Raw genomic sequence first — 25,937 nt, 5'->3', positions numbered from 1 at the left:
AACATCATTTACCCTTCTGGCATTGCAGACTCTTCCATTAATCTTTCCTGTTACTGAGTTTTGGGATGGTTAGAAAGAAAAAAACAGAAGGAAAGTTACAACCTTGGGCTGATTTCAAACAAAAAATTACTGTGAGCAACTCCAATGTATACAATAGGACAGGAAGACAACCAGGAAACAAAACATAACCCAAACAGTGCCTATTGGAACAGACAAAGACCCTTGCTAGTAATAAATACAAGTCAGGACAGATTACCAATAAAAGTTACAGTTCTGTTTAACCATTTAATTCACAAACAGCACTAAAAATGTGCAGTTAAAGCACAATTGTGTCAAACTAAGCATACACAGAAATGGGGATAGAAAACTGAACCTGATTCTCAAAAGATGGGGTAAGACATGCTAGCTTAATTCTGAACCATGGTTTTGTCTAAGCAATGAACTTGTTTTGCTGGGTTTAAAGTGCAGAAGGGAATGACTATTTTGACTATATTTTGACTATTTTTTCAAATAAAACATGATGAAAAATACTTTACTTTTTGTCTGACCAATACAATCCCAGTAATATAATTTATTGGGACTTTCCTTAGGCCTCAACCTAAATCTTGATCACAAGATACAGGAAGGGCTAGAGCATGTGTCTCCTGAAGAAACTCCAATAATATACTGCCCCTTGAAGGCACTTGTGCTTCTGCTTCAGACAAGAGTAATTTTTAAACCATTTCTCTACGAGGATTTGTAATTTGCTCAAATCTGGCTACAAATGGTTTTCTGGGATATCCCCACATTTTCCTCACAAAAAGCTGAAAGGCCCTTACCCTCCCTCCCCCCAATAAGTTAAATTTCTATAAAAGATTACCATGAGCCTATGACAGTCACAGATTTTTAGAAATAGCAGTGAAAACAAGATCTGCATAAATCTCTAACAAAAGAACAATTGCATATAAAACCTCGGAAAAGAAGAATCATTATTTTTATCTCATGAATATGAAATCTGCTGAGAAGTTTTTAAAGTTTAACATTAAACATATGAAGTTATAATCAGAATGGTTTGAAGTTTTAACAAAATGTCACATACTTTTAGAGCACAGTTACCAAAAATTAGACTTGTGTGTCTTTAGAACACCTAGGACACAGTGCAGGAAGAAGTTATATATATTTAGAAAAAAAAAAATCTCTAAGTTGCTGCAAAGCACGTTCACTCTATTATGATGCACAGCATCACTGGACTCACATTGCTCTGATATTTTTCTAGTGTTCTTATCTTGCATGTCAACAGCTTTCTAAAGCAATTAAAACAATTCTCATGTTAACCCTTGGTTTGCAATTAAATGGGCCCATTCATTCAAGTATGTAATACCTATTTTCTGGTGTTTTCTTTTCCAAATTTCTTTTAGTGGTAGAAATGCTTAAGGAACCTGTGAGAAATCATTGCTGGAACTTTATGAATGGAATGTACTAAAAATACCTTGTGTGCAGTTCTTAATTACATTGTGAACAGTGACTAATACGGCCAAACCAGTTTGATACCGAGCACGAGCAGATGAGGGGAATTATGTTCTGGAAAAAAACCAAAAGCAAAAAAGGAGGAAGCAAAAGTCTGCACTGGGTTATCATCCACTCTCTGTACACCTCACACAACACAAACCACTCAGGGACCTCCCATCTCATTGACTGAGACTAGGACAGACTTTAGTTTAAGTCATATAGATTTTTTTTTCCTCTATATTACAGGTCTATTAGTCACTTCAATTAAATGTTTACTTCCCATCCAAACTGAGGCATTAGAAGTCTCATCTACCTTAGGGGTTCAGGGCTGCTCTAGAACTACTCTTGGAACCAGCACAGCAAGGTCAAGTCAGAAATGACTGCTCTGGGTCCACGCTGCCCTCACGTCGATTTCTGGCGGTAGTGAAGCGTCAGGTCCCCACCACTCTTCCAGATGAAGTGCTTGACAGTTCGAAGGTCCATGTTGGGGTCCAAAACCTGCACAGCAAAAGGGCAGCTTTTACTCCACAAGTCTGCTAGGCTGGCAGAAATGAAAAAAACCCAAAGCAAACCAAACTGAAAACTGATACCAAGATGAGCCCTGCTGTCACCATCATATTTTCTGAAAAATCCCTTCACCAGGATTTCTTCTCCTGGGAAGCTGAGAAGCCTCAGAGAAAAAGAAAAACAATTATCTGATCTGCTTCTCCTGTGTTTTGCTGCTTTGCAATGTGGTTTGGACATTGTTTAACAACTGGTCATTGACTGGTTTCATGTGAATTGTTTTGACCTAATGACCAATCACAGCCAGCTGTGTTGGGACTCTGGAGAGAGTCACAGGTTTTTCATTAGTATCTTGTTAAGCCTTCTGTCTGTATCCTTTCTCTATTCTGTAGTATAGTTTCAGCATAGCATTCTTTAATATAGTATTATATCATAAAATAATAATTTAGCCTTCTAAGAACATGGAGTCAGATTCATCATTCCTTCCTGCCACAGGGGACCCCAGAAAATACCAAAACATGCAAAAGCTCAGATTTTTCAATTAGCAACTGAGCCTGATGCATTACTGAAAGATTTCAGTAGAGTAACCTGTAATTTAAGATTACAACCACGTCATCAGTGCCTAATCTCCATTACACTTATTAGGCAATTTATGGTTTTGGACCAATTTTGAAAACTTCCAAAAAAGCAGAACTCAAAACATTCAAGAAATGTTCAAAATACAACTCGATGGAACTGTATTAAGCCCATTTGTTGACTACGAGTATGTAACCCTGTAGGGCCCCATGCCAGACCAAATTAAACAGGTTTATTACAAAAATTCCTTCATCTGCTTATCTGCAACTGTCAGAAACTTGTGTCAGCACTAACTTAGCATCAAAACATTTATTTAGTTTTTAAGGTAACAGATAATCTATAGCATACCTGAAGCTCAGAACTCAAAAATTCACAATCAATTCACTCCTAGAGCCTGGTTTTGATCACAGGGAACTTACCTGGTCCTGGCACAGAAGTTCAATCTTCTCCTCTGCTAGCACAGCAATGTCCTCCTCCTTTTCTTGTTCTCCTGCTTTCTCATTGTTGGAGGAGCTTGTTGTCTGAGACTCATTGTCCAAGTTGATGATTTTCTCATACACATGTTCCATGACCTTTCTCACCTGAAGCATGTCACTGGCTGACAGCCGGTCTCTACAGGAGTTAGAGAACTTTGTCAGGAAAAAACTTGAGAAACAAACTGTATTTCTTATCTTCACACCACCTTCCTTAGCTGTAGCAAACTATGAAACTACACACAGAGATCATCTTTATATTGTCTAGTAGTAAATTATCAGGATCATCCAGAATGCCATGATCATAACAGCAGCTTAGCCAAAGAGTCACACAGCAAAAAACTCAGAAGTAGCTGAGATATTCAAAAGACCAGATAAAAATCTACACTCATTCCTAACCAACCCAGCTCCCAATTACAGCTCATGTGACTGGCAAGCTAGTTTGCATTCCCCACTTGTCCCTTTTCCTTTCAAAAAGCAATTATTCATCTCTGTTGGCAACAGGAAACAAAGCTGTGGTTCTGAACAGAGTAACAATCTATAAATTCATCTGTTTTCTGATTAAATACCACAAAAGACAAAGTCCCATTCCAGTAGGTAGTTCTTAGACATTTCTTAGCATAAACTTGTACAACTGCCTGTTGAACTCAAATCTACAGTTTTTAAATATTCTGATATGACTTAGTGCTTTAGAGCAATGCTGCTAAATGACTAAGAACTTCTACAAATCCATAAAGCACAAAACAATTCTCTGGGAAAAAAATCAGTGAATTGGTTTGGTGGTTTTTTTGCTGTTTGTTTTTTTTTTCCTTGAGCTTGTAGTTTTTTTCTGCAATTTGGATATTCAATGTTGATAGTCATACTTGCATTACTTACTTTTTTAGAGTTTTTGCCCCTGATGATGAATGAGGTTGGAGGTAGAAGGGAATCTTATTGAACTTGGGCATATTTTTCTAGAAGAAAACAAGTTTCAGAAGTGTTAATTTAGGATGAACCATTATCAGCTCCTATTTGCAGCAGCTGCTATGTGAAGTATATTCAGCTCCTAATTATCAAAACTCACGAGAGATTCCTAATCAACATCCCTACCACAGCTAACTTCTAAATTACTCATACTCCTGAGACACTTCAGTTTAGATTATGCATAGATCATCTAGCTTTTGAATATAAATTATCATTTATTTCAAAGGCAATTAGTATTAAAAGACAGCAGCAATATGAAGTGTATTCTCTATTCCTGAGTTCCTCACTAGGAAAGGATACCAATTATGCATAGGACTTGAGGAGTTCTTTATCTAAGACAGTCTGTCAAAAGAAATTGAGCAAGAAATACTTTAACCAGACATCAAAAAATGATACATCTCAAAGGGTCTTGATTACAGACCTTGAGACCACTTATTTTAAATACAAACAAAGCAAAAATTTAGAAGTCATTTCAGATACTGCAAAGTTAACTGTAGTACACATTAAAAAAAACTAAAAGAAGCCAAACTTGTACACCCAATACTTACATCCACAGTGATGTCAATTACCCATTGTGGCACTGTTTCATTAAGAAGCATGGATTCAGTTTCACCACCGGAATCCCGACATAGCAACCTGAGACACAAAGAAAAAACCTTTATTGTAACAACAATTATTGCCATTGGTATTAAAAAGCTTTCAGGAGAGGTTCTGCCCTTTTAATGGGCAGAGAGCCTGAACTCTGTTAGGATCATGAACTTAGTGGGGAAGAGATTATTTTCTGTAAAGAGCAGAAGGAGCTGTAGGAAGACAGATCCCAGAAACAGAGCAGGATCTCAGGAGACTACAGCTTTGACACAGAAAATATATAAAAGCACTCTGCTCTGGATTGTGTTATGTTTGTGTGTTGAAGCACAAAACTGTCAGGAGAAGGGGAGAGGCACCTGGCATAAAGCAATTCTCTCCTCTTGAGAAAAAATGAGCTTTGCATGTAAAGCATGTGCTAAGCCCTCACTTGAAGGAAAGAATAAAACCAATTTTAGGAAATGTGCACATGTAGTGATGCAAAAAAAAAAAAACAACCACATTTCATTTTATAAATTCCAATGAGGTATTTTGTCAGAGTCCTGCAAGCCACCTTTTAGGTCCCATAAATATGGCTTGCTCCCTCCAAGGGGGTCTTTCCAGTGCTGTCTTGAGGAGTAGGAGCAGCTACATAAGAGGGAAGATCCACCAGAACCGAATGCAGGCAAATATTAAGCCTCAGGTAAAACAAATACATTGATACTCTAGGAAAAAAAGTCAGTTTTCCAAGCTGAAAATGGTTTCCCTGTTTCACTGAGCAGAAGTTACATCATTTTGGGGCCTGCTCAGCCTGGGAAACAAAACCAACAAATCAAATGTGCCTCACCCCTTAAATTTAAAATCCACTATGTCAGTAAATATCAAACAAGTCACAGTGTTTGCAAGCTCAGCACCTGTTTTGCAGCAATATTAAACTGTCTCTGATGTATCACATATCACAGTTGGGTTTTTCAAGGTAGAACAAGAAGAAATAGAAGGGTAACCAGTGCACACATTGCAATACAGAACCTGTGTTCCTGCCTGCCAGAGATTAGCACCTTCTACTAGATTTATCAACTAGTTTTGGGAGCAGAAGCCAATTCTCCAGTGAGTAGCAGCTCCTGAATAATTCATCCTCAGAGATCAGCACAACACATAAGAATCTAAAGTAGCATAATTTCATTCTAAAACAGTTTAATTTATCAGTTTGCAGAAAGAGGGCACCCAAAAATATCACACACAGCTAAGGACTGTACACAACTATTACTGCTTTAAAACCCCACACCTTGCTGATGCTCAAACTCACATGCTCAGCTGGACAATGCCAAATCATCATCAACAGTTGCTTACTTTGGCTGTAAAGGGCATGTCTTAAATGTACAGAACAGAGCCAAAGAACATTGCTGATAACATTCCTGCTTGCACTAAGAAAGGGATTGCTCAGCCACTGAACTTTTAAGTTTTTATACCTGAACAAAGTGCGTCCTCCAGCCTCACCAAAAATAACTGGTGTATGTGGCGGCACTTGGAAGTATCCATTTCCCTTCTGGACTCTGTTCTCCTGCTCCCCATTCACTGTTGGAAAAAAACACAAAACAGCAGTGAGACTGCACTAGGCCTTAAAAATGGGCACACATTCCACTTACAGCAGACACATTTTGTAAATTAATAAGATCATAAGCCTCATGAAAACCAAGAAAATCCTCATTTCCAAGATACAACAAGTATATTAAAAAAACACTAGAGAGTAACAAGATCAATACAGGTTTGTGGCAGGCCTATTCCAAAAGCCTGTAAAAAAAGGAAAGCCCAGGAGTCAAAACCCCATTTCTTTTGTCAAACTGAACAATAGTAAAATTAGGAATCAACTAAAGAGACTCTGCTAAGACAAGACTGTTTTTCCCTCTAGAGTGACAGCACAGAACTCTGAAGGGTTGTTTGCACTGCTCTTCTACCTGGATTTACCAGATGTAAAAACACTGTACAAGGAAAGCTCAGACTCACAGTGCCTTGAACCTCCTGTGTTATAAATTCAATTTATTATAGCTAATTACAGCAGTATGGTTCTTCAAAGACTGAAAAACCTGACTCCATATCAGGTGGATAGGACAAGATTAAAGAAAAATCAGCATTATTTATACACCTCTTGAACAGTGCAGCTTCTAATCAGTAGGTATCTTGAAACAATGTAGAAGAATTTAGATGCCTGACTGGCACTTGGGAAAAATCATCTCCATTACATTGTAGCATCTCATTACTGTATTTGAAGAGATGTTCAAGCAACATTAAAAAAATTAAATAGCACAGACTGATGAGATGAATGATTCCTCATCTTTCTTACCAGAAACATATGTAGGCAAAGAAAGGTCAGAAATTGTAACAAGCAAAGAAAGAAAAAAAGAAAATCTGTATTGGAAGGGGTAAACATGATACTGAAGTTACAGCAAGAGAAAAATCCTATAGCTTGAAAGATTTATTCATAACACTTCTCTGAACAATTGAGAGGAACAACACTACACATAATTTGTATTTATTTAAATTTGTATCTCTACATAAATGCCAGTGTCCAACAGGTACACTTCACCTTCTCAAGTCACTGCTCAGTGACAGTCTCCTAATTTTTTTTCTTTTGGAAGGCCAATGAAAATATTCTGTTGTGAGTACTCCAAATATTTCACTAATCCACAGCTCTACACAGGAATAAGCAGTGTAGCATCAATAATCCAACACCACAGAAGCCTGTGAGTCACACTTCTCAAACCTTGTCTGGCTCTAAGCTGCAAACTGCCAATACACAACAGTCTGAGAATCAGCAGCTGGATCCAGAAGAGTCTGCCAAGAGCTCTAAACCTCCTTGGACGCCAGTTTTGAAAGAAGAAAGCAACTAATTCTTGGCACAGTCTTGTCACAAAGCAGAGATATGCTGAATGTGCAGTTTTCTTAACTGCATCATCTACCTATAGAAAGTAATTTCTTAATCATCAAAAATGAGACTTCAGTTAAATCTGACCTGCATTGAATTGAGTTCCAAATCAGGAGTTACAGAGTCTCTTATTTTGCCAAATTCAGCCTCTACCTTACATTTCACATGGCTTTCATCTAAGGCCAGATTAGACTTGGCATTATTGCCTTAAACACCACTTTAAGGAGTTTTCTATAGAGCTACTTCATGTACTATTATGCTGAATAAATTTTTTCCAATCAAGCTTTTATTTTGTTTACAATACCTAGAAGAAAACTTGAATTATGTCAAGAGAATACTTGCTAATGTTGGATAACTGAATTATTGTTATTTACTGTCATTATCTAGCATTTCTTTTGCAAGTCAAGCCTCAGTTTGTCAGTAATTATTTTTCATCAATATTTTTCATCATGTTTCTGTAACTTCAGAATCATTTATTCACCTACTTTTTTTATAGAGAGACCTAAGATTTTTGTTGATACTTTCAGAAGTACAACACACTTTCTTGTGTAAAGCTAATTTAGAAGTGCTAAAAAACATGAAGTTCACAATGCACAAAGAGATAGGTGTAAGACAACAAATGTATCTGGTAAAGAAACATATAAACAAACAATGCATAGACAAGTAACAAAAAAGGAAAATATGAAATACAAACCATGGTTTATCTCATTTTCTTCTTCATCCATTGGATTGATATGTGTTCTAGGCCAATACTCCAGAAGTGCTTGTAGCAGAAGCCCTCCAAGGTTTACTGTCAACACACAGTGAGGCAGAACTTCAATCACACAAAAAAACATGGGCAATATAACATGGTCCATTTGATCCACAGCTGAAAATTCCCCATGAGTTTGAGCAGGTCTGTTCCCAAAGCAAACTATTTATGGGCACAGATATCTGCTTGTCACAATCTGAGATCTGCATGTTACAATCTTTCAGGAAAAGCTGAGTTTAGAATCCCTGCTGTTGGATCACTCATGTGTTTAACATTCTCTACATTAGGTTATAATTCCTTTTTTCCTTTTGCATCTTAAAAGTTTAAAACAAAATTAAATGTAAACCCTGAACATGACTGTTTCAGAAAAAAAAGGAAATACTTTCTTTGGAGAATATGCTACAGAATTTAGTATTAAGAAAGTAAGCCTCAAAATCCAACTAGTTACTGACACAGGTAGCACTGGAATACTTCAAAACACATATACCAGAATTTATTCTGATTTCTTTGTAAAAATAAACCACTAATATTAGGTAAAACTTACATTTTGGATCAGAACCATCAGGACTGCTAAATCCAGCATCCTTTGCTGAAACCCAGGCTGCAAAGCAGTCACTTTCATCCAAAGTAATTGTCAACATCTGTTGGCAAAAGACCACGAGGAATGTAATAGTTCTTTGGGATTAGCTAAGTCTATAAATTTTTAACTTTGCACCTACAAACCAAAGAATTTCTGAAAGCGTCACAGCACACTTTGCTTACCAAACTGTATTAATTCATAATTAGAATTGGTGGACTATGCCACAAATTCATTAAAACAAATCTGTTATTCCAATTAAGAAGTAAAACTTTGTTTTACTTGAAAATAAATTTAATCCATCAGACAAGCAATGAATGTTCTTCTAAAGTTAACAAACTAAAACCTTTTTGAACAAATAATATATGAAAAAAAGTGAAATATGACAATAAAACAACAGATGTAGGAGCTGTATCTCACCCCAGTTTTCAAGTCCACTGAGAACCAGTTTGGCACATAAACCATTTTAAATCTCTTCTTAATTTCTTCTTCAAAATCTACTTTCCCAAGGTCTTCAACTTTACATGCCTGTTCACCAAAGGAAATGTGCAAGTACTGAGTCATAGCAACACCTCAAGACTTTTCCTTGATTTTCACACACACTTGGAATGATTGTGACTTATGACCTCTCCCAGAGCAGTCCAAAATCACCCAAGTTAAAGGTTAAATCTTTTTTTCAAAGTCAAACTTGAAAGTTATAGTGTAATTTTTTTTCTTCACTTATTAATCTCTGAGGTAGTGAAATCAAGCCAGTAGAGAGGTCAGGAAATATTACTTCAGATTACTAGAAAACATTTTCCCTACACTGAGTAGACTGCTGTCTTCTAATAGCCCCTGTCATTGTTCTCCCCATCAGTGCCATATTTCAGTATTCCATCAAACACCAGTATTTACAACACATCAATCAACAAATTCAGCTCAACTACTGCAATGGAAACAGCAGTGAGTGAATTTCTGTGCAGATGCTTTATTTCTGGTTTTTTCATACTTTTACTTTAAAAGTCCTTTAAGTAATTCCATTGAAATCCAAATTATTATAATTCACTTGCAGAGTCATTCTGAAATACTTGCTTTAGGCAAACACCAAGGACTGCAACAACCTTACAATTCATTCCCTCAACATCCAGGAAAAGTTACAGGAAGCAGACTGAAGGGTGCAGCTTCAGGCAGGAAAATCTCCCTCTCTTCTTTCAGCATCCTCAATAACGGCTCAGGTTTTGAGTGCAGGAGCAACACTCTGACCTGGCAAATCATCTCACCTCTACAGTGAATATGTGTTTAAACATATGTCAAGTGACACTTTTCACAGCCTTACTAAGAAAAAAAAAAACCTGAATGAAAGTAAAAATTAACATTAGCATTTGGTTTTGGTCCTGAGATCTAAGACTGCACACTTAAATACATACTGAAATAAAGAAAACTTTTCCAAAAAGAATCTACATAATTTTTAGCATAAATCTATATCCTCCAACTTAATTTCTTTTTTGCTTCAGTGAACAACTCAGTAAGTTGGCTGAGCATGCTCTACCTCATTACTGATCTTGGCTGCTGCACTGCAAAGCTCAAGAAGAAAATATTTAGAATTTAAACAGGCTTTTGCCAGAGAAGAAATTGCTGACCATCTCACTGATGTGGGATTTGAGTCCTTCCTCCCTGCACTCTTTCCCCTCTCCTCTGAGCAATCACTGGGTAAAGCAACATCAAGAAATGTCACACCAAGACTCCCCAGGCAACACCAGGCAGGAGCCAGGCTTCCTTCTGGTAATTTCCCTGCCTTCCTGACTTACCAGCAAACACAAGCCCTCTTTGAAACAAAACCCCATCAAAACAGACATTACTATTTCCTGGAAAAAAAATTCAAGGGTCTGAACTTCAGGAGAATGCAGATGTCAATATTTGATTGAACTCAGGTGAATGCAGGTAACAGCCTCACATCAGAAAAGCTACAAAAAAGCTCAGAAATGCCCCCTCCCTTTTCAAAAGGCAAACCTTGCATGAAATCCTGAGACAAAGATGATTTACTTTCTACAACAGAAATCTCAAACACTAAAAATGCATATATAACAAAGTGGCACAAAATGAATCATCCAACAGTAGAAAATCTGAAATTACATCCTTACCTTCAAGACATCCCAGTATGCCACGTTATTATTTGTGTCTTTGGTTAATATGTGCCTCTTGTCATTAAGAATGTGGCACTGAATAATACTAGCACCCCCTGGCAAACAAACAAGAATTAAGGTTACTACTGTCATTATTTTTTTCTAATATGACATTAAATTAAATTGCATGACATTACATATGCTGTTCTTTGCTTTCAATTTTTTGTGTAAACCTTGGATACCACCAAGATTTAAACATGATTTTAACTGTAACCAACAGTGGATAGACAATAACCATATTGTTCTGGTTGAAATCATAGTATCAAGTTTTTCAAAAACTGAGTCCATCTTAAAGCTCTATCACTTGTGCTAAAGATAACAGATTTTACAAGGACCTCTGCAAAACAGCTGTTTACCTTTTATAACTTGGTCAGGCTGTGTACACAGGGGGGGTATGGGATTGGTACAATCATTATCATAATCTCCTGATGCTCTAAAATTATGGATTCCCTTCAAAGTCTAAAGAAAGAAAGAAAATGACACATTCATAATTATGTATAAACTGTTTTTATCTGTGAGTAACAACTGCCAGTTCATGCTGCTATTTAGATGTTAACTATCCAGTTCCAAGAAATATAATTTATTTCTAAAAGCATCATAAACACAGAGCAAAGAAAGAAATTCAAAGCTTCATACCTTTTGAACAATTTCAATGTTAGTATTTTATGATTTATTGTAAAGAAAACTTACACATCACAGTACATCCATATCCCATGACTCCATTGCATTCACAGACTGTAAAATGCATCACTTACCCATTTATTCACAGAGGATTTAGTTGTTGCTACCCAAAGTGCTGGAGGAGGATCAGCTGATCTATCCAGTTCCATCTAAATAATAAAACAAATTTCCAGTCATGCTTGACTTAGTTTCCCTTTGATAATTAGTATTGTCTTGTACAGACACACTCCTATAATTGAAAGTATCTCAGAAACAGCATTACTTTCAGTTTACTGCAGAAATACAAAGTTTAAATGAAAAGTAGCTAGGATGAAACTTTTGAAAATCCAGAGGAATTATTACAAATATTCAACAAATGAATTCTAGACTTGGGCAATAATAGTTGCAATCTGTATAAACACAGTAGAGTTACTTCCAGCATGATGCAATCTTGCCTAATGGACAGTTCCACAAGCACAGTATTTTCTCAATTACTTTGTGTTCAGACACTTCATATGGTTAAAATAAGAATGCAAGAAGTTCTATACTAAAGAAAAGGCAGAATTTTACATTTGACTCGGACACTACATTTCTCAGATGACTGTAGCCAAGATTAGAGGCCCCTTCTGACCTTTGTACTGCTGACCAGCACTTTCATTTTCCATTTTGAACTGAAATCTCCCATTCTGACTTTTCCAGAACTAAATTAACATATCCAGGATTTTATCTCAGCTCTAAGCTAGAGTTCACTCCCAAGGAAAGTCAGGCTGCTCATGTCTATTAGCATATGTTTCAATTGCACACTCCTTATACACCTGCAGGTTCCAAAGTTATGTTCTAAAGTTAGAGACTGTAAAAAAATTTAAAACCCAGCCTCTTTGAAAGATTCAGATTTGTGCATGCAAATATTATGTTTAGGTGTTCAAAAAAAACCCCACGAACAACTTTACTCCTGGTTGCCATGAGTATGTAACAGATTCTAAAAGAGTCCTGTGCACATATGCTGCTGCTAAGAAAAATACACTTTTGTATAAAACCTTGGCAATGCCAGCTCAGTTTCTTAAAACTGTACTAGAGCCTGATAAACCCAACTTCTCATGTGTGAAGCATACTCAATTTCAGGAATATTCAATTTTGCACATTTTCAGTAGCTGCCAGGCATCCATCATCTTTAGGTAATTAAACTTCAGATGCAATTTAGGAGACAGAGCCAATCTGCTGAAGATGTGGTATAGTAAACACTTTTTAGCCAATGTGAATTCTTAAATCAATTTATACCTCATGAAGTATAAAGATGAGAAAACATGCAATTATCCTTTTATACTGTGGGAGTGACAGAACACTGGCACAAGTTGTGAATTCTCCATTCTTGGAGATTGGTTGAAAACTGGTTGAAAACCCATCCAGTGCTCTTGGGCAGGGCAGAGAACTGGAGCAGTTGATCTTCAGCCATCACTCCTAACCTCAGACATTCTACGATTCTCTGAATTAAACTCAATTACCTTAAGAACTGGTGCCTTTTCTTCACAGATCAGCACCCTGATATCAGGATTTCTTAGATCTGTACAATAAATCTTCCTGTCTCTTCCTCCTGAATAAACATGAGTGAAGGCTTCATTGACCTGCAGAGCCCAAACACCCTCATCATGGACTCGGTATGTGGCTATGCACCTCTGCTGCCCAAGGGACCACAGGCGGATCGTCCCGTCAGAGCTGCCTGAAAGACACTGAGCAACAACCAGCACACTTCAATCAAACAGCTAGTTAAGGACTTCAAAATATTTTTTCCTCATAAAAAGATTTGATCATTCATATAGTTAAATTTTTCCTCTAAAATGGTGCTAAACAGGTACCAGCTCTAGTCAGGATTTCCAGTATTTTATGTAAACCCACTGCACACCTAGATGAATGTGTAATTAAAACAACTTTCATCCATCAGCCTCCCCCCTAAACCACTCAATGTCTGTAATCTAGGACATTAAATAGTTACATTGAAATGGACTAATGACATTTCTACTCTCTGTAAAATGCCTTTGACTCAGGTTAAAGCACATACCTGGGTGCCATCTCTGTTCAACAACAAAGCTTTGACATTGTCTGTGTGCCCTTTGAGTTTCATTAGCTTTGCACACGTCCTTGGATCCCACACCCTTAGAACCTATGGAAACAGACATTGAATAAATTACATTAACACCATTCTTCCCACCAATGTGCTACCTCTGCAGAAATTAAGCCTTTTCCAAATGAATCAACCCTTATTCCAAACCTGTGGACATCCACCACTGCAAACAAGACAGACATAACTATATCTCATGCAGCTCTAATAATCAGATGTGATCTTCTCCTGATTTAAATTTAATTTGTTCTGGCTCCTTCTGTGATAAAGAAATTAAAGAATGGAAGTAACTGTAAACAGGACAGTGTGATGTGGGCATAAACTGTGCTTCTGAGAATTCTCTCAGATGCTTCACTGGTGTACACTATCTTCTGTTTTACACTGTCTTGGAAATAAAATTTTCTCAAGGTTAGATCAGGTAAAAAAAAAAACAAAACAACTCAGACTTAAGCCTGTTTTACCTCCCTTAACAAAGAGCAAGGGTTGTCTCTTGGGAACACTTGAGCTTCATTAGCTCACTTCATTTCCCACCTCCTGCAGGGATCTTGCAAATTGCTGGTACCTTCTCTCCTACCTGCAGCAACTGCTTCAGTTTTGATAATCATCTTAGTCATGTGTCCTCAAAATCAGAGCTCTTGTGGGGAAATGTAATGATCCCTGACAAAGAGGGTTACACAAGATGATCTTATTGTCTCCCCGATGTATTAAAGCTCTATGGATACATCACATCTTCAGACTGAGGCAGGATTTGTATCCTACACTGGCACTCCCACTTAAGAGAAATGTCTGCCCTCACTATTGAAAACAAAAGCTGCTACAGACATGACATGGAAAATGAATAAAATTGTCTCTTTATACTGAAATTGAACTCAAGTGAAATGAACCCCACCAAATGTTGCTTACCTTTTCAGTGGACCCTGATACAATAACTGTTCCCATTTGATTCATTGCAAGGCTGTAGATTGAGTCTTTGTTCCCACTCAGGGAAGAAGCTATTTCAAAATAAAATTCACATTTTCAATTTTAATGTTATTTGAAACATATACTTATTCACTCAAACCTGGTATTTTAATACTCCTTGACTCGTGAAAATAGTGCCACTCTGCCCCATATATAGAGTTGCTTTAAAAAAGATATAGTCAGCATAGTGCTGGGAAAACCCCATTCCAATTCTTAATCTACTGCTGCATAAAAATGAAGTAACCCCTCAAATTTATGGTCATTACAATTTTGGTGACCTTTTGGCACCACAGTTCTGTGCCAGGACCATCAAGCCACTCTTGCTCAACTATGTCATTGGAATATGACACTTCTTTGTCATCTTGCAACACACCATTTGGATTTAAGTGCAGAGGTTTTTTTCCCAAGCCAAGTAACAGTAAAATTCTACATTTTGTATTAAAGGCTCTTCTAATTCAGCAGAAATGCAGAGAAGTTACACTGCAGCACTGAAATGTGTTATTTCAGCAGGGATGCTACCTCTGCACTTATGAAAACCATATGGCAGCTCCTTAGAATCACACCTACCATCAGAGCTGAGGAATTCTATACCAACCAGCCTAACCCTCTTTTGGAGATTAAAGTACCAGTCCCTCAACTCAGAAAAGCACAGACACAGCAAATGAAAATCATCTATTTACAGAGCACAATTAGGCATTTCAACAAGACTCAAATCCATACCATCAATATGCCAAGAAAGCTGAGAATAGCAACAGACTGCATGGCCAGTAAAAATGTGAAACTTCACACAGTGATTTATTTCTATGATGGAGCTAAGTTTCCAACATGGGATTTGTAACCATTTTGTCACAGTGGAGAAACCTGTGTCGGGGGCTTTAGGCTGGAAATCATGAAGAGGTTCTTCCCCCAGAGGGTGGTGGGACACTGCACAGGCTCCCCAGGGCATTGTCATAGCCCCAAGGCTGCCTGAACCCCGGGAGCATTTGGACAAGTCTCAGGCACAGGGTTACATTTTTGGGATGCTCCCATGTACAGCCAGGAACTGGACTCCATGATCCTTGAGCGTCCCTTACAATTCAGGACATTCCATAACCCTATGTTCTACATATATTTTATATTCTGTAATGCCTTTCTGGGAGAGAGAAGCAGGACAGGTGACTTCCTAAAAGATGAGGGTGACATTGAGAATTAACCCTGATTAGTAGAGTAGAACTAATCAGGTTCTACTAGAACCTACAGTTTCTCCTTGCCTTTCAATCTCCAGTCAGATCTCACCAGTCTGTTATCCTTATATGTAATCAGCTCTTTGTGTTACTCTTGTGTGCTTTTTAGCCTAGCTTATCTAGTAACTATTCTTCTGACAGATTTGACAAATGTATCTAGTCCTGCTTTAGGAGCTGTACTTCCTGTTTTGTCAGCATCTATACAAACAAAAAACTAACCCCAAATCACAAAACACCGAAAATGTAGGAACAAACAAGCTAACAGAACATTTCTATAAAAGCCTGGTTGAGAGGTTAAAAATCTTCTCAAACTAATGTTCTATCAAGTTTCAGAGAAACCAGCATGTCACAGTTCAAGAGAAACAGTTCAAAGAGACTTGTCCTCTATTCTAAATTCCATGACTGTTGGCTGCTCTAGATTTCCAGCTATTACGTAACACAACAAATGGACTGAATGCATACAAACCCCCCTCCAAATTTCTTGCCCATTTTTTATGTACAGACAGAAAAAGGCATCCATAGTTTTAAACTGACCTCAGATTATGGTACTCAATAAAAAGCATTGCATTTGCCTCCCTCCCCAGATACCTACTTGTGACAGTATTATTTGAGGCAGTCAGTGCTGTGAGAGTATTTACATCCCAGAGGAATATCTGTCTGTCCAGCCCAGCAGATGCTACCAGCTCCTTATCTTTTGCATATGCTAAGGCTTTCACATAGTCCTACAATAAAATAAATGTAGGAATATGAATCAATGTTATCCTTTTGAAGTCTACATTTTAATAATTGTAAGAATGGCACTGATCACACACAGTATTTACAGATAATGTTTTTCACCTTATGCGTCCTTAGTGTTGACATGCAAAATCCCTTATGTGCATTCCACACTTTAACAGTAGTATCTGAAGAAGCAGATATCACTAAATTGGAAAGAATAAAGACTAAATTTTAATGGCTTATATATTACTTTAGAGCATATTTGTACTACTCTAATTTGTTTTTCAAAAGAGATTAAAACAATAATATATATAACAGTTCAATTTTCATTAAAACAGCTGCTCACACTATTTACCAAAATTAAAATATACATCACAAATTAATTTTACATGCTAAGAAAAGATGCAAAATAATTAAAGCAGCAGATAATTTACTTCTATACAATTTCTGAACAGTGCAGTTCTGAAAATTTTAAGTACTTACATGTTTTGCCATTGCAGCAGAGCACAATGTCATTTACCCAATCTGTGTGATGTTCCATAGATGCTATGTAAGGGTCTTGCTGCAAATTAAGAAAAAAATGAGCTCATCACCCATGGAGAAGACTGTGACTATCACATCCTGTTGTGGTACTTTCTTCAACCTGCATATGGATCCAAAGTTTCCTAGTGGAGAGTTGTTTGAAATCACTCTCCCAGAACCCTTTTTGTGAGAACTGCACAGTTATGTAAGATACCACAGTATGAGCAACATCAAATGGATTCTGTGATCACAATAACTGGCAGCTGTTAAAAAACAGCATCAGGTACAGCCCTGTAGGCCGCTTACCAGCAGGATAACTTGGAAAAAAGTAGGTTTAGAGCCAGGAAGGCTGTTCTGACTGACCTTGTGCTGATTGACACTCCATATCCTGATGATGGAGTCCCGCCCTGCCGTGAAGAGTCTGTTTAATGCTGGGTCCAGCTGAAGCGCATTTACCCCATTCCGGTTGTACTTCTCCACCTCATCTCTAATCACATAGGAAACCTAAAACACATTTGCACAAATCCAATTATGGTATTAAGATATTGACATGGCCATAAAATCTGAACATCTAATTTCATCTTTGTAAGGTTCTTGAGTATAAAATACGAAGAGTTTTACAAGCATTGTCTGTCAGTTTGAGAGCTACCAGCACCACCAAAGTCACTTGCTTCCAAAATGGGGAAGAGTCAGAGAAGATTCACCTGGAGCCCAGTAGATTATTTTAATCATTGCAACTTAAGCTCAGTTAGACCCAGAGAATCCTCAGTTCAATTCCCTGCTGTGTATGCATATTCCAGGTGATCTTACACAGCACAGGGTCTGTGCGTCACTTCCTAAGTGGGTTCCACAGTCTCCATAGCTGCAATGTCAGTATTTCCCAGCCTCACAAAGGAGAGGATATGGTCCCCATGGCTTACAAAGCACTGAAAGACTGCAGATACAAATTCAATAGGTGTCACTACTAATTTTAAACCACTTTTTAAGAACTACCTACTTGCCAATATAATAAGAAATTCAAACTTAGTGCTCTTTCAGATAAATTATGCCATTAGTTTCTTTCCTTCTGTGTTTGACAGTACTGTGTGTAAAGGTTATTAGAGGGATTTGTTCAGAAAAACTAAAAGGAAATTTCAGGAGACCCTGAAAGGTCACAGCAGTCTCCATTTTTAGTGTTCAGCAAATACAATTCTAAGACACTGCAGTTTCTTCAGACCCACTTCACTCACTTTCCTGATCCCTGGGTTTACACACTACTCTGAGGAAAGCCCTCACACGGAGGGAAAAGGAGGGGAAGATGCTAGTTATGCATCCTGCCAGATTCTATAAAATATAATCAGAACAAGGTAAAATTTCATGCTTGGTGTAATCAAATCTGCTCAAAACAGGAATCCTCTGGATACACAAGCACCAGTGTTTTGAAAATGCTTACAAGGAGTAGTCATGGGCTAGAGATCTGAAATCAATTTTTCACTCCAGTAACTGTGTTAAAGTAGTATAAAGAAAATGTTTTCCAGATCAGATCTCAGTGACACAAAATAAATCCAACAAATTAAGATGTTCAGTGGTCCTTATCACAGAAGTATTTTACAGCAGTTCAGATTCTGTACCATGAGAGCTGACAGGTCCATTTGGTGAATGTGGGAAATGCCTCCATCAAATTATCCCACCCTCAGGCAGCACAGCCAGAGCACTGATGCTTCCAGAAAACATGTCTAGTGCTGTTCTCTGGTTGAGAAACACCTGCAGCAGCTCTACAGACCAACACTGAAGGACCAAAATTAAGAGCCTCCTGAATCCTTCTGCCTCAACCCTGCATTATAATTCCACAAGTCCTTCGCTACACTTATTAATGTGATGTATATAATACATAATTGTATATTCCCAACACAAATACATAAGTGTATTATCATTTATATCCCCAATGCTCTTAAAAACCTTCTGTCAGCCACTCTCAGCCCTTTTAGCACCACAGCTCCTCCTCCCAGTTTTAGAGTGTGTCCTCATTTCCAATACTTTCAGTTTCTCTCACCCATTCCAGACTCATCCATAGCATTCTCACTATCCATGCTCAAGTTTCCACCCACACACAGCTCCAGAGATGCTGCTGAAAGAGGACACCATCAACCACACAGAAGTGCTCTGTTAAAGCACTTCATGCACTTGAGGTATTATTTCTTTATGAGATGCAGGGAGCAAGATCTATGTGCCACTCCTTACCTGGGTTTAATCATATCATGGCTCTATTGCTGAAAGACCCACACAGATTATGGGTACAAAAGTCAAGGTTTAACATGATTCCAACACAAGGCAAAGAGATGCCCATCAAATTCACATTGCTGTCAAACTCTTTGAATAAAACCAATGAAAACACTCAGTTAAAAACTGAGTAAATACTACCTGTGAGCAGCAAGACACAAACCTAGAGGTCAGCAGATCAAATTGAATGTTATTATTAGATAGAACAATATTTTCCTGACAGTATCAGGCTCAAGATTAGCAGGGCACTTCATCTCTTGTTTTCCCAAATGCTACCAGGATATTTGAGAAATGCTCAATTTTTGGATTTGTTCCTCCTTGGTGAGTCACCTCCCATATTTGTTACATTTTCAGGTATAATTTAAGAGCTCTTCATTCCACTCATAAGTTAGATTGTCAAACTATGTTAGTCACCTAAGCATGATAATGCTGATGCTTTTTGCACATAATGATGTGAATTCCTTTTAGTTTAAAGGAAGTCAAGAAAAACACAGCCATAAATATTTAAAAGCGCAAAAACATCCCCAACTGATGGCTTACTTTAGTAAATAAGGTACTTTTCATGTATGATTAAATCTTTCACAGGACTTTGGAATTTGAGTCATATTTCTACATTAATCTTGATGAAATTAAAGTCAGCTCAACCAAATGCTGTTTTTCCCTCACAAAGAGACATGATCAGAAGAGACTGACAACCATTTCTCATTATCAACAGTACTGAAATAGTAAAAAGTTAATTTGCCCTCTATTGCCTTCAATGACTTCTACATATTAATTCAGTCAAACATCTTTTAAAATAAAAACAATACTTTCCAAGAGAACTGGGATAAACAGAGGGGTTATATTGTTTCAGTGCTATTGTTCCCTGGTAGATTTGAAATGGATCTCAGCAGAAATTGAGCAGGAAACCCAACATTGTCTTTCTTTCTCCCTGTGACAAACTTGAGAAAATAACTCTTCTGTAACAACTGAATTCAACAAGATTAATTATATAAATATAAATATATAAATAATGTGTCCTCTTCTTGGTGTAAATACAGGAGATCTTTGATGTAAAAAAATATGGCAAAACAACAAAAAGAGCTTAATACAAAATCTCCCATCAGTGACTGCTACTGCGCACAGAATTCACAGTTATTTTTGTCTCCTCAGAATTTTACAAAGTGTTATTTACTGTCCACAGAAGGAATAGTATACTTGTCCTGACAAACTGTCTTAAAAATTGAAGGACTAACAGTAAGAAGAAATCCCTATTTTATTAGGTAATGATAATTTCCTCCATGTCATAGGGAGAAACCATGACAGACATTTTTCAATCATAAAAGTAATTCTAATCCAAATTAAACATGCACTCCTTAATTTTTTAAAATTTCTAATACTACAAGGACAAAAAAAAAATCAAAATGAGAGCAAATTATTCTGTGGTCAGCAACTTGATGGGACACAACACCAACATTTCAAATGAACACTGCAATTTGAGCAGCTGGCTATGGACAAGGCAAACCATCTGTCCTGAAAACAGTATGAGCTGAAAAGGACTACAGCAAAAAATGGACTCTCCAACTCATTTTGGAGATGATAATGATATCCAAGTAACTGTCAGCTGTTTACACTGAAAATACTTAATAAATTTATTTGCTTGTCCAAAAAAAAATATTGACTGGTCCACTCCTTGTAACCAGGCATTAGGGCTGAAATAAACATCTTGTATATTAACAAAACTAGAACAAGACACACAGCACATGTGGCTGAAATAAAACCAACCCCACGAGACATTTGTTGCACACCACATGGAATCCTTTGGAAAGGGAGCATCACACCAGAAGCATCCAGGCTTATACTTAAATGCATTAATTCCATATTAATATAGAGGGAAAAATTAAGGGTTTCACAAAATCTATTGAAAGGCTGTTGAAGTGCATGGGCAACTTAAAATGTATCAATAAAAGCAACAGCAAGTTGACTAAAAGAGCTGAAACTTGTGTAAGAGTGGTGGACATGCAGTGAAGTCCACAAAACCAAAACATTCACTAATAAGAACAGAGGAAGATTGCTGAAAACCCACATGCGGTTCTCCACTATGTTCTTATTTGGGGGTAAAAAAGGTAAGAAAGTGCTTTTTTGTTTGGTTGGGTTTTTGAGTGACACTTAGCATAGACTTAAATATTAGAAGATTTAGTAAGTATACAAAACAAATACAAAAACAAAGGATATTTTCAAGCCTGTGTGTACACAAACATATCTAAACAATATAAACGCAGTAAAGTTCTGGTTGAGGAGAAACTGCTGTGATAAAATTCACCTCTGCTCCTGAAGCACACAGATTTTATCACTGAAGATAAAGCACTGGGTTCTGCCTGGAAAGGGGAGTGGGGACCCTCAGAGGTGTGGGCTCTGAGACCTCAGTGGCATTTGCTCCTTGGAGCAGGCACATCCCTGCTGTGACCTTTCCAGCAGAGCACAGAGCAAACCACAGACATAAAAACTGGGATATAGATCAGCAAGGCTTTACTGCCACACTGGCTGAGAGGAGCAGGGCTTGTGGCATGTGAAATATTTTACTAACATCCAAAGCTTTGCCATCTACACTGCTGCAGCTTTTATAAGCTCCCAGAATGAGTAAGAATCTTCCACAGCAGCAGTGCACAAACATCCACTCATTATAAAGAGTTTATGGGATTCAGGAGCCTAAATGGATCAAGAGTAATCATTTTAATGACTACCTAAGAGCTCCAGACATAAAGCTACTGCCCACAGATACATTTTGGCACAGAAAGCCAAATGAATTTCTTGCAGAACTTACATGTCTCCGTGCAGGAAACACTTGTATCAGCTGATGTGGGATCATGTTACCCTTGTTACATTACATGCATTATAACAGACCTTATCTTCACAGATGGGTAAAACCACATGGAGGAAATAGTAACCAGCTAAGCTCTGAGGACACTCATTCCTTGTTTCTAAGTGAGCAATTAAAAAAAAAAAAAAAAGGTATTTCTCAAAATCATGGGAGGGCTCTAGGATAGCTGAATTGCATCAAGAATGAGATAAGCAGCAGTGAAGGACCAAGAGAAAAAAAAATCAACATTGCTTTACTATCTTGGTGTAGCATATGTATCCCAAAAACATGGCTTTTAATTAAGGACACTATTTGAATTCTTATCTAGGCTCCAGAATAAACATAATGAAAGGCATGAAGAAGCTCATTATCTTTTTAAAATGGAGTCAACATACTGGCTGTTTGTTTGCTTAAGCATTATACATGAAATAAGTATATTTGTAATTATAATTTTCACATTTATTATATATAAAAATAACAGATATCACATCTAGTAAGCTGCAGTATTAGTGGACAAATATGACAAAATTCAGTTCAAAAAGATCACAATGGTTTGGGTTGGAAGGGACCTTAAAGATCACCTCATTCCAACCACTGCCACAGGCAGGGACACCTTCCACTAGACCAAGTTGCTCAAACCCCCATCCAGCCTGGCCTTGGACACTCCCAGGGATGGAGAATGAGATTTTCTCATTCTGTACAAGACTTAAAGCTAAAAAGTGCTTAAAATTCATGCAATCATATTATAAGGATGCTGATCCTTATATGGCAAAATACTCATGTGTTGTTTTGAGTTTGGGGGTAAATTTACTCTGGGTAGGGAGCACGTTTGGGAGAGCAGTTACAATGAAATCCCTGCAGGGCAGCTCCTTCAATGCACCTGCTGGGAAAGCTTCACCTTGACTTGACTGCCAGGACAACATCTGAAAGCTGCAGCACACAGCCAAGAGCAGCATCTGACACACCCCTGCATCCTCCCTCCTTCCCAAATCAGGGTCTGACACACCTCTGCATCCTCACTGCCTTCCCAAATCAGGGTCTGACAAACTCCTGCATCCTCACTGCCTTCCCAAATCAGGGTCTGACACACCCCTGCATCCTCACTGCCTTCCCAAATCACTCAACCTCACTCCTGCAGCCTTTAGAAAGGGCTAAGCTCTACAAACACCTGTCACTGGACACTTCAAATGCCTGACTTCCATTTAAAGAGTTTAACTGCTTTTTCTATTCATGGAATTTATTATGAGGCCTAAAACATCCACTCTGATTAAACCATGAGAAACTAAAATTATATACAGAAGTACCCTAAACTGACTATTTTGGATGGCTTTGCTTACCAGCAGAACAGGTGCATCCAAGCTAATAATAGTTCTGATTTCCATAAACTTCAACCAACCTTCCTGCCATGTGAAGAATCAAGTTCCTTCATGCCTGAGAGGTGTCTTTTGTAAAAGCCTCTTCCTTCCATCCTCATAGATTTGGAACAAATTTCTCCCAACTCTGTCTCTCTCTCAAAAACTCTCTGTAGAAGCACCCGAAATGTTCAGCCATTGGGAATTAAATAACGAGTGGTTTTATTTTTCCATTTGTAGCTGATGGATAAAACAGCCATTTAAAACTCCTTTACTTGAACAAAGTCCTGTCACTAATGAAGCAGGTAAAATAATAAGAGTCAAGAAAAAAAAAAAAAACAGCTTCTAGTTAAGCTTTATAAATGTTTATCATGGAATGGTTTGGGTTGGAAGGGACCTTATAGATGCTCTCTTTCCAGCCCCTGCAATGAGCAGGGACACCTTCCACTATGCCAGGTTTCTCCAACCCTGTCCAAGCTGGTCTTGAACACTTCTAGGGCTGGGAAACTTCTCTGGGAAACACAACCAACCTGGATGTAAACTCACAGTGCACTGCTGAAACACAGATCAGTGTCACGTACACCAAGTGTCATTAGTATATGAGGTGAAAAAATACCACACAGCACAATGAGAACAGAAAAAACATCATAAAACAGCACAAAACCACCTATAAAAACAAACTTTTAAGCCAAGCAATGCTTGGAGAACAAAAAATAGTAGTGACAAAAGGAAACAGTGAGCACTTTGATGCATGCTGCTGTCAAGGAAATACTACTTCACAATTAGGAGTGCATCAAACAAATATCAAGCTATAATAAATTTCCCCTCCTTAGGGGTGTTACCTGCAAAAACTTGTTCACAGCACAGGAATTCTTTATATTTTAAAGCATATCCAGTTTTTCTTCTGTCAAGACAAGGGAATTCTTTATATAGAATTGGAAGAGTGCTTCCCTTAACCACAGAAAACACTAAACACTCTAAAAGATGCCCATTTCCTCTGTGTGATAAATGATATGTCAAAAACCAAACCCACCTCTGTTTTGAAAGCTCCTAATGCTATTTCAAGCCTAATCAATATTTCATTTGATCACACTGGATAGGTAGAGCTGAAACTGGCACTTGCCACTAGGCAGCTTTGCACATTGATAAAGCATTAAATCTTTCCCATAGTGAAAGCTGTAAAAACATCTAAAGGGCAGGCAGCATCACAAACAAGAAGAAAAGCACTGAGAACCTTAAAATAAATCCATTTTAATGACTTTAACAGTTAAAGTCTTGACTTTGTATATACACATTTTGTTAATTCCCATCTCCACCAAGGCTACAACAAACCACTTGTAGCTACATGTGAGACCAAACCACAGGGTTCAATTCTTCCTCAAATGTGTTGAGAAAGTCTAGACCCACCTGACTGCCTGTGCCATGGGTTTCCTTCAACACATGCTGCCTGGAGCTGGCAAGGAATACTTCTAAAACTTGAGAAGAAAAAACCCTGCTCCTTCTTCACATGTGCAAACAGACAGAGTGTTTTACAGAAACTAAGCAGAAATATGATGTAAAGCAGATCACAGAAGCATGGAATGGTTTGGCTTGGAAGGGACCTCAAAGATCACCCAGTTCCAACCCCCTGCCCTGGGCAGGGGGGCTTTCTTTAGGCCAGGTTGCTCAGAGTCCCGTCCAACCCGGCCTTGAAAAATTCCAGGCATGAAGCATCCACAGCTTCACTAGGAAAACTATTTCAGTATCTCACCATGCTCACAGTAAATAACTGCGTCCCAATTTCTAACCTAAACCTCCTCTGGCACTGGACACAGCCGAGACAGGAACCTGCAGCTCTGTCGCTGCTGGCAATTCCCGCTCCACCAAAGCAGGTCTGGGGGCACCGTTCTCTGGCTCTCAGCTTATCGCCCCCCGTGCTCCGCTGCTTTTGATCGGAGCTGCTTCAGCTCTGCCTCCTGCGAGCTGCAGAACCCGGCCCCGTTCGGCAGCGAGCGGCTGCTCACCCCCCGCGCTGCCTCAGGCTGCCGCTCGCCCCCTCGGCCGGCGGGGGCGGGGGAGAGACCCCGGGGGCGTGCGGCTCTGCCTCCCATCACCGCAGCGCGGCTGTGGGAGATGAGGCGACTGCGCTGCCAGAGAAACCCCCAACGGCTGACACCCTGCGGCCGCTGGCGTGGCCCGCGAGGCTCCGAACTCCCTTTGAGCCGCGCCGGCCCCGCCGCGCCCTCACCTGCACTTTCCGCCGCCCCGCCGTGTTCTGCCGGTGATGCGCCGCCATCTTGCATGTTGACACTGTGGCGTCATGTCCGAC

At 38.5% G+C, this 25,937-nt stretch overlaps 1 protein-coding gene across 2 annotated transcripts; it reads right to left on the bottom strand.

Annotated features, from left to right (window-relative positions):
- WDR48 (WD repeat domain 48) lies at nucleotides 1-25,937 on the bottom strand. 2 transcript variants are annotated; one of them, XM_084205643.1, is made up of 20 exons: nucleotides 25,857-25,910; nucleotides 24,472-24,533; nucleotides 17,543-17,683; nucleotides 17,141-17,219; nucleotides 16,778-16,860; nucleotides 16,533-16,662; nucleotides 14,661-14,749; nucleotides 13,698-13,799; nucleotides 13,144-13,368; nucleotides 11,737-11,811; nucleotides 11,338-11,440; nucleotides 10,940-11,037; nucleotides 9,240-9,347; nucleotides 8,787-8,883; nucleotides 8,186-8,281; nucleotides 6,038-6,143; nucleotides 4,553-4,640; nucleotides 3,918-3,994; nucleotides 2,988-3,180; nucleotides 1-1,986 (listed from the first exon to the last, which is right to left on the bottom strand). In XM_084205643.1, the coding sequence occupies exons 4-20, from the start codon at nucleotides 17,196-17,198 to the stop codon at nucleotides 1,891-1,893; spliced, it is 1,824 nt and encodes a 607-aa protein (XP_084061769.1). In that variant the 5' UTR covers nucleotides 17,199-17,219; nucleotides 17,543-17,683; nucleotides 24,472-24,533; nucleotides 25,857-25,910; the 3' UTR covers nucleotides 1-1,890. The 2 variants fall into 2 exon arrangements, with proteins under 2 accessions (XP_084061769.1, XP_084061770.1); XM_084205644.1 differs by lacking the exon at nucleotides 24,472-24,533 and having other exon boundaries at nucleotides 25,857-25,937.

This window comes from Fringilla coelebs (genome assembly GCF_963513975.1).
Source record: "Fringilla coelebs genome assembly, chromosome: 1".
In the NCBI taxonomy this organism is placed as follows: domain Eukaryota; kingdom Metazoa; phylum Chordata; class Aves; order Passeriformes; family Fringillidae; genus Fringilla; species Fringilla coelebs.
This window is presented reverse-complemented; position numbering and strand designations above follow the sequence as displayed.

Coding starts and splice junctions, on each gene's coding strand:
- WDR48 (XM_084205644.1), bottom strand. CDS start 25,904: ATGGCGGCGCATCACCGGCAGAACACGGCGGGGCGGCGGAAAGTGCAG. Junction 13,369..13,697: donor TGAACAGAGATGGCACCCAG/GTATGTGCTTTA, acceptor GTTGTTGCTCAG/TGTCTTTCAGGCAGCTCTGA. Junction 8,884..9,239: donor CAGTGGACTTGAAAACTGGG/GTGAGATACAGC, acceptor TTTTGCCAACAG/ATGTTGACAATTACTTTGGA.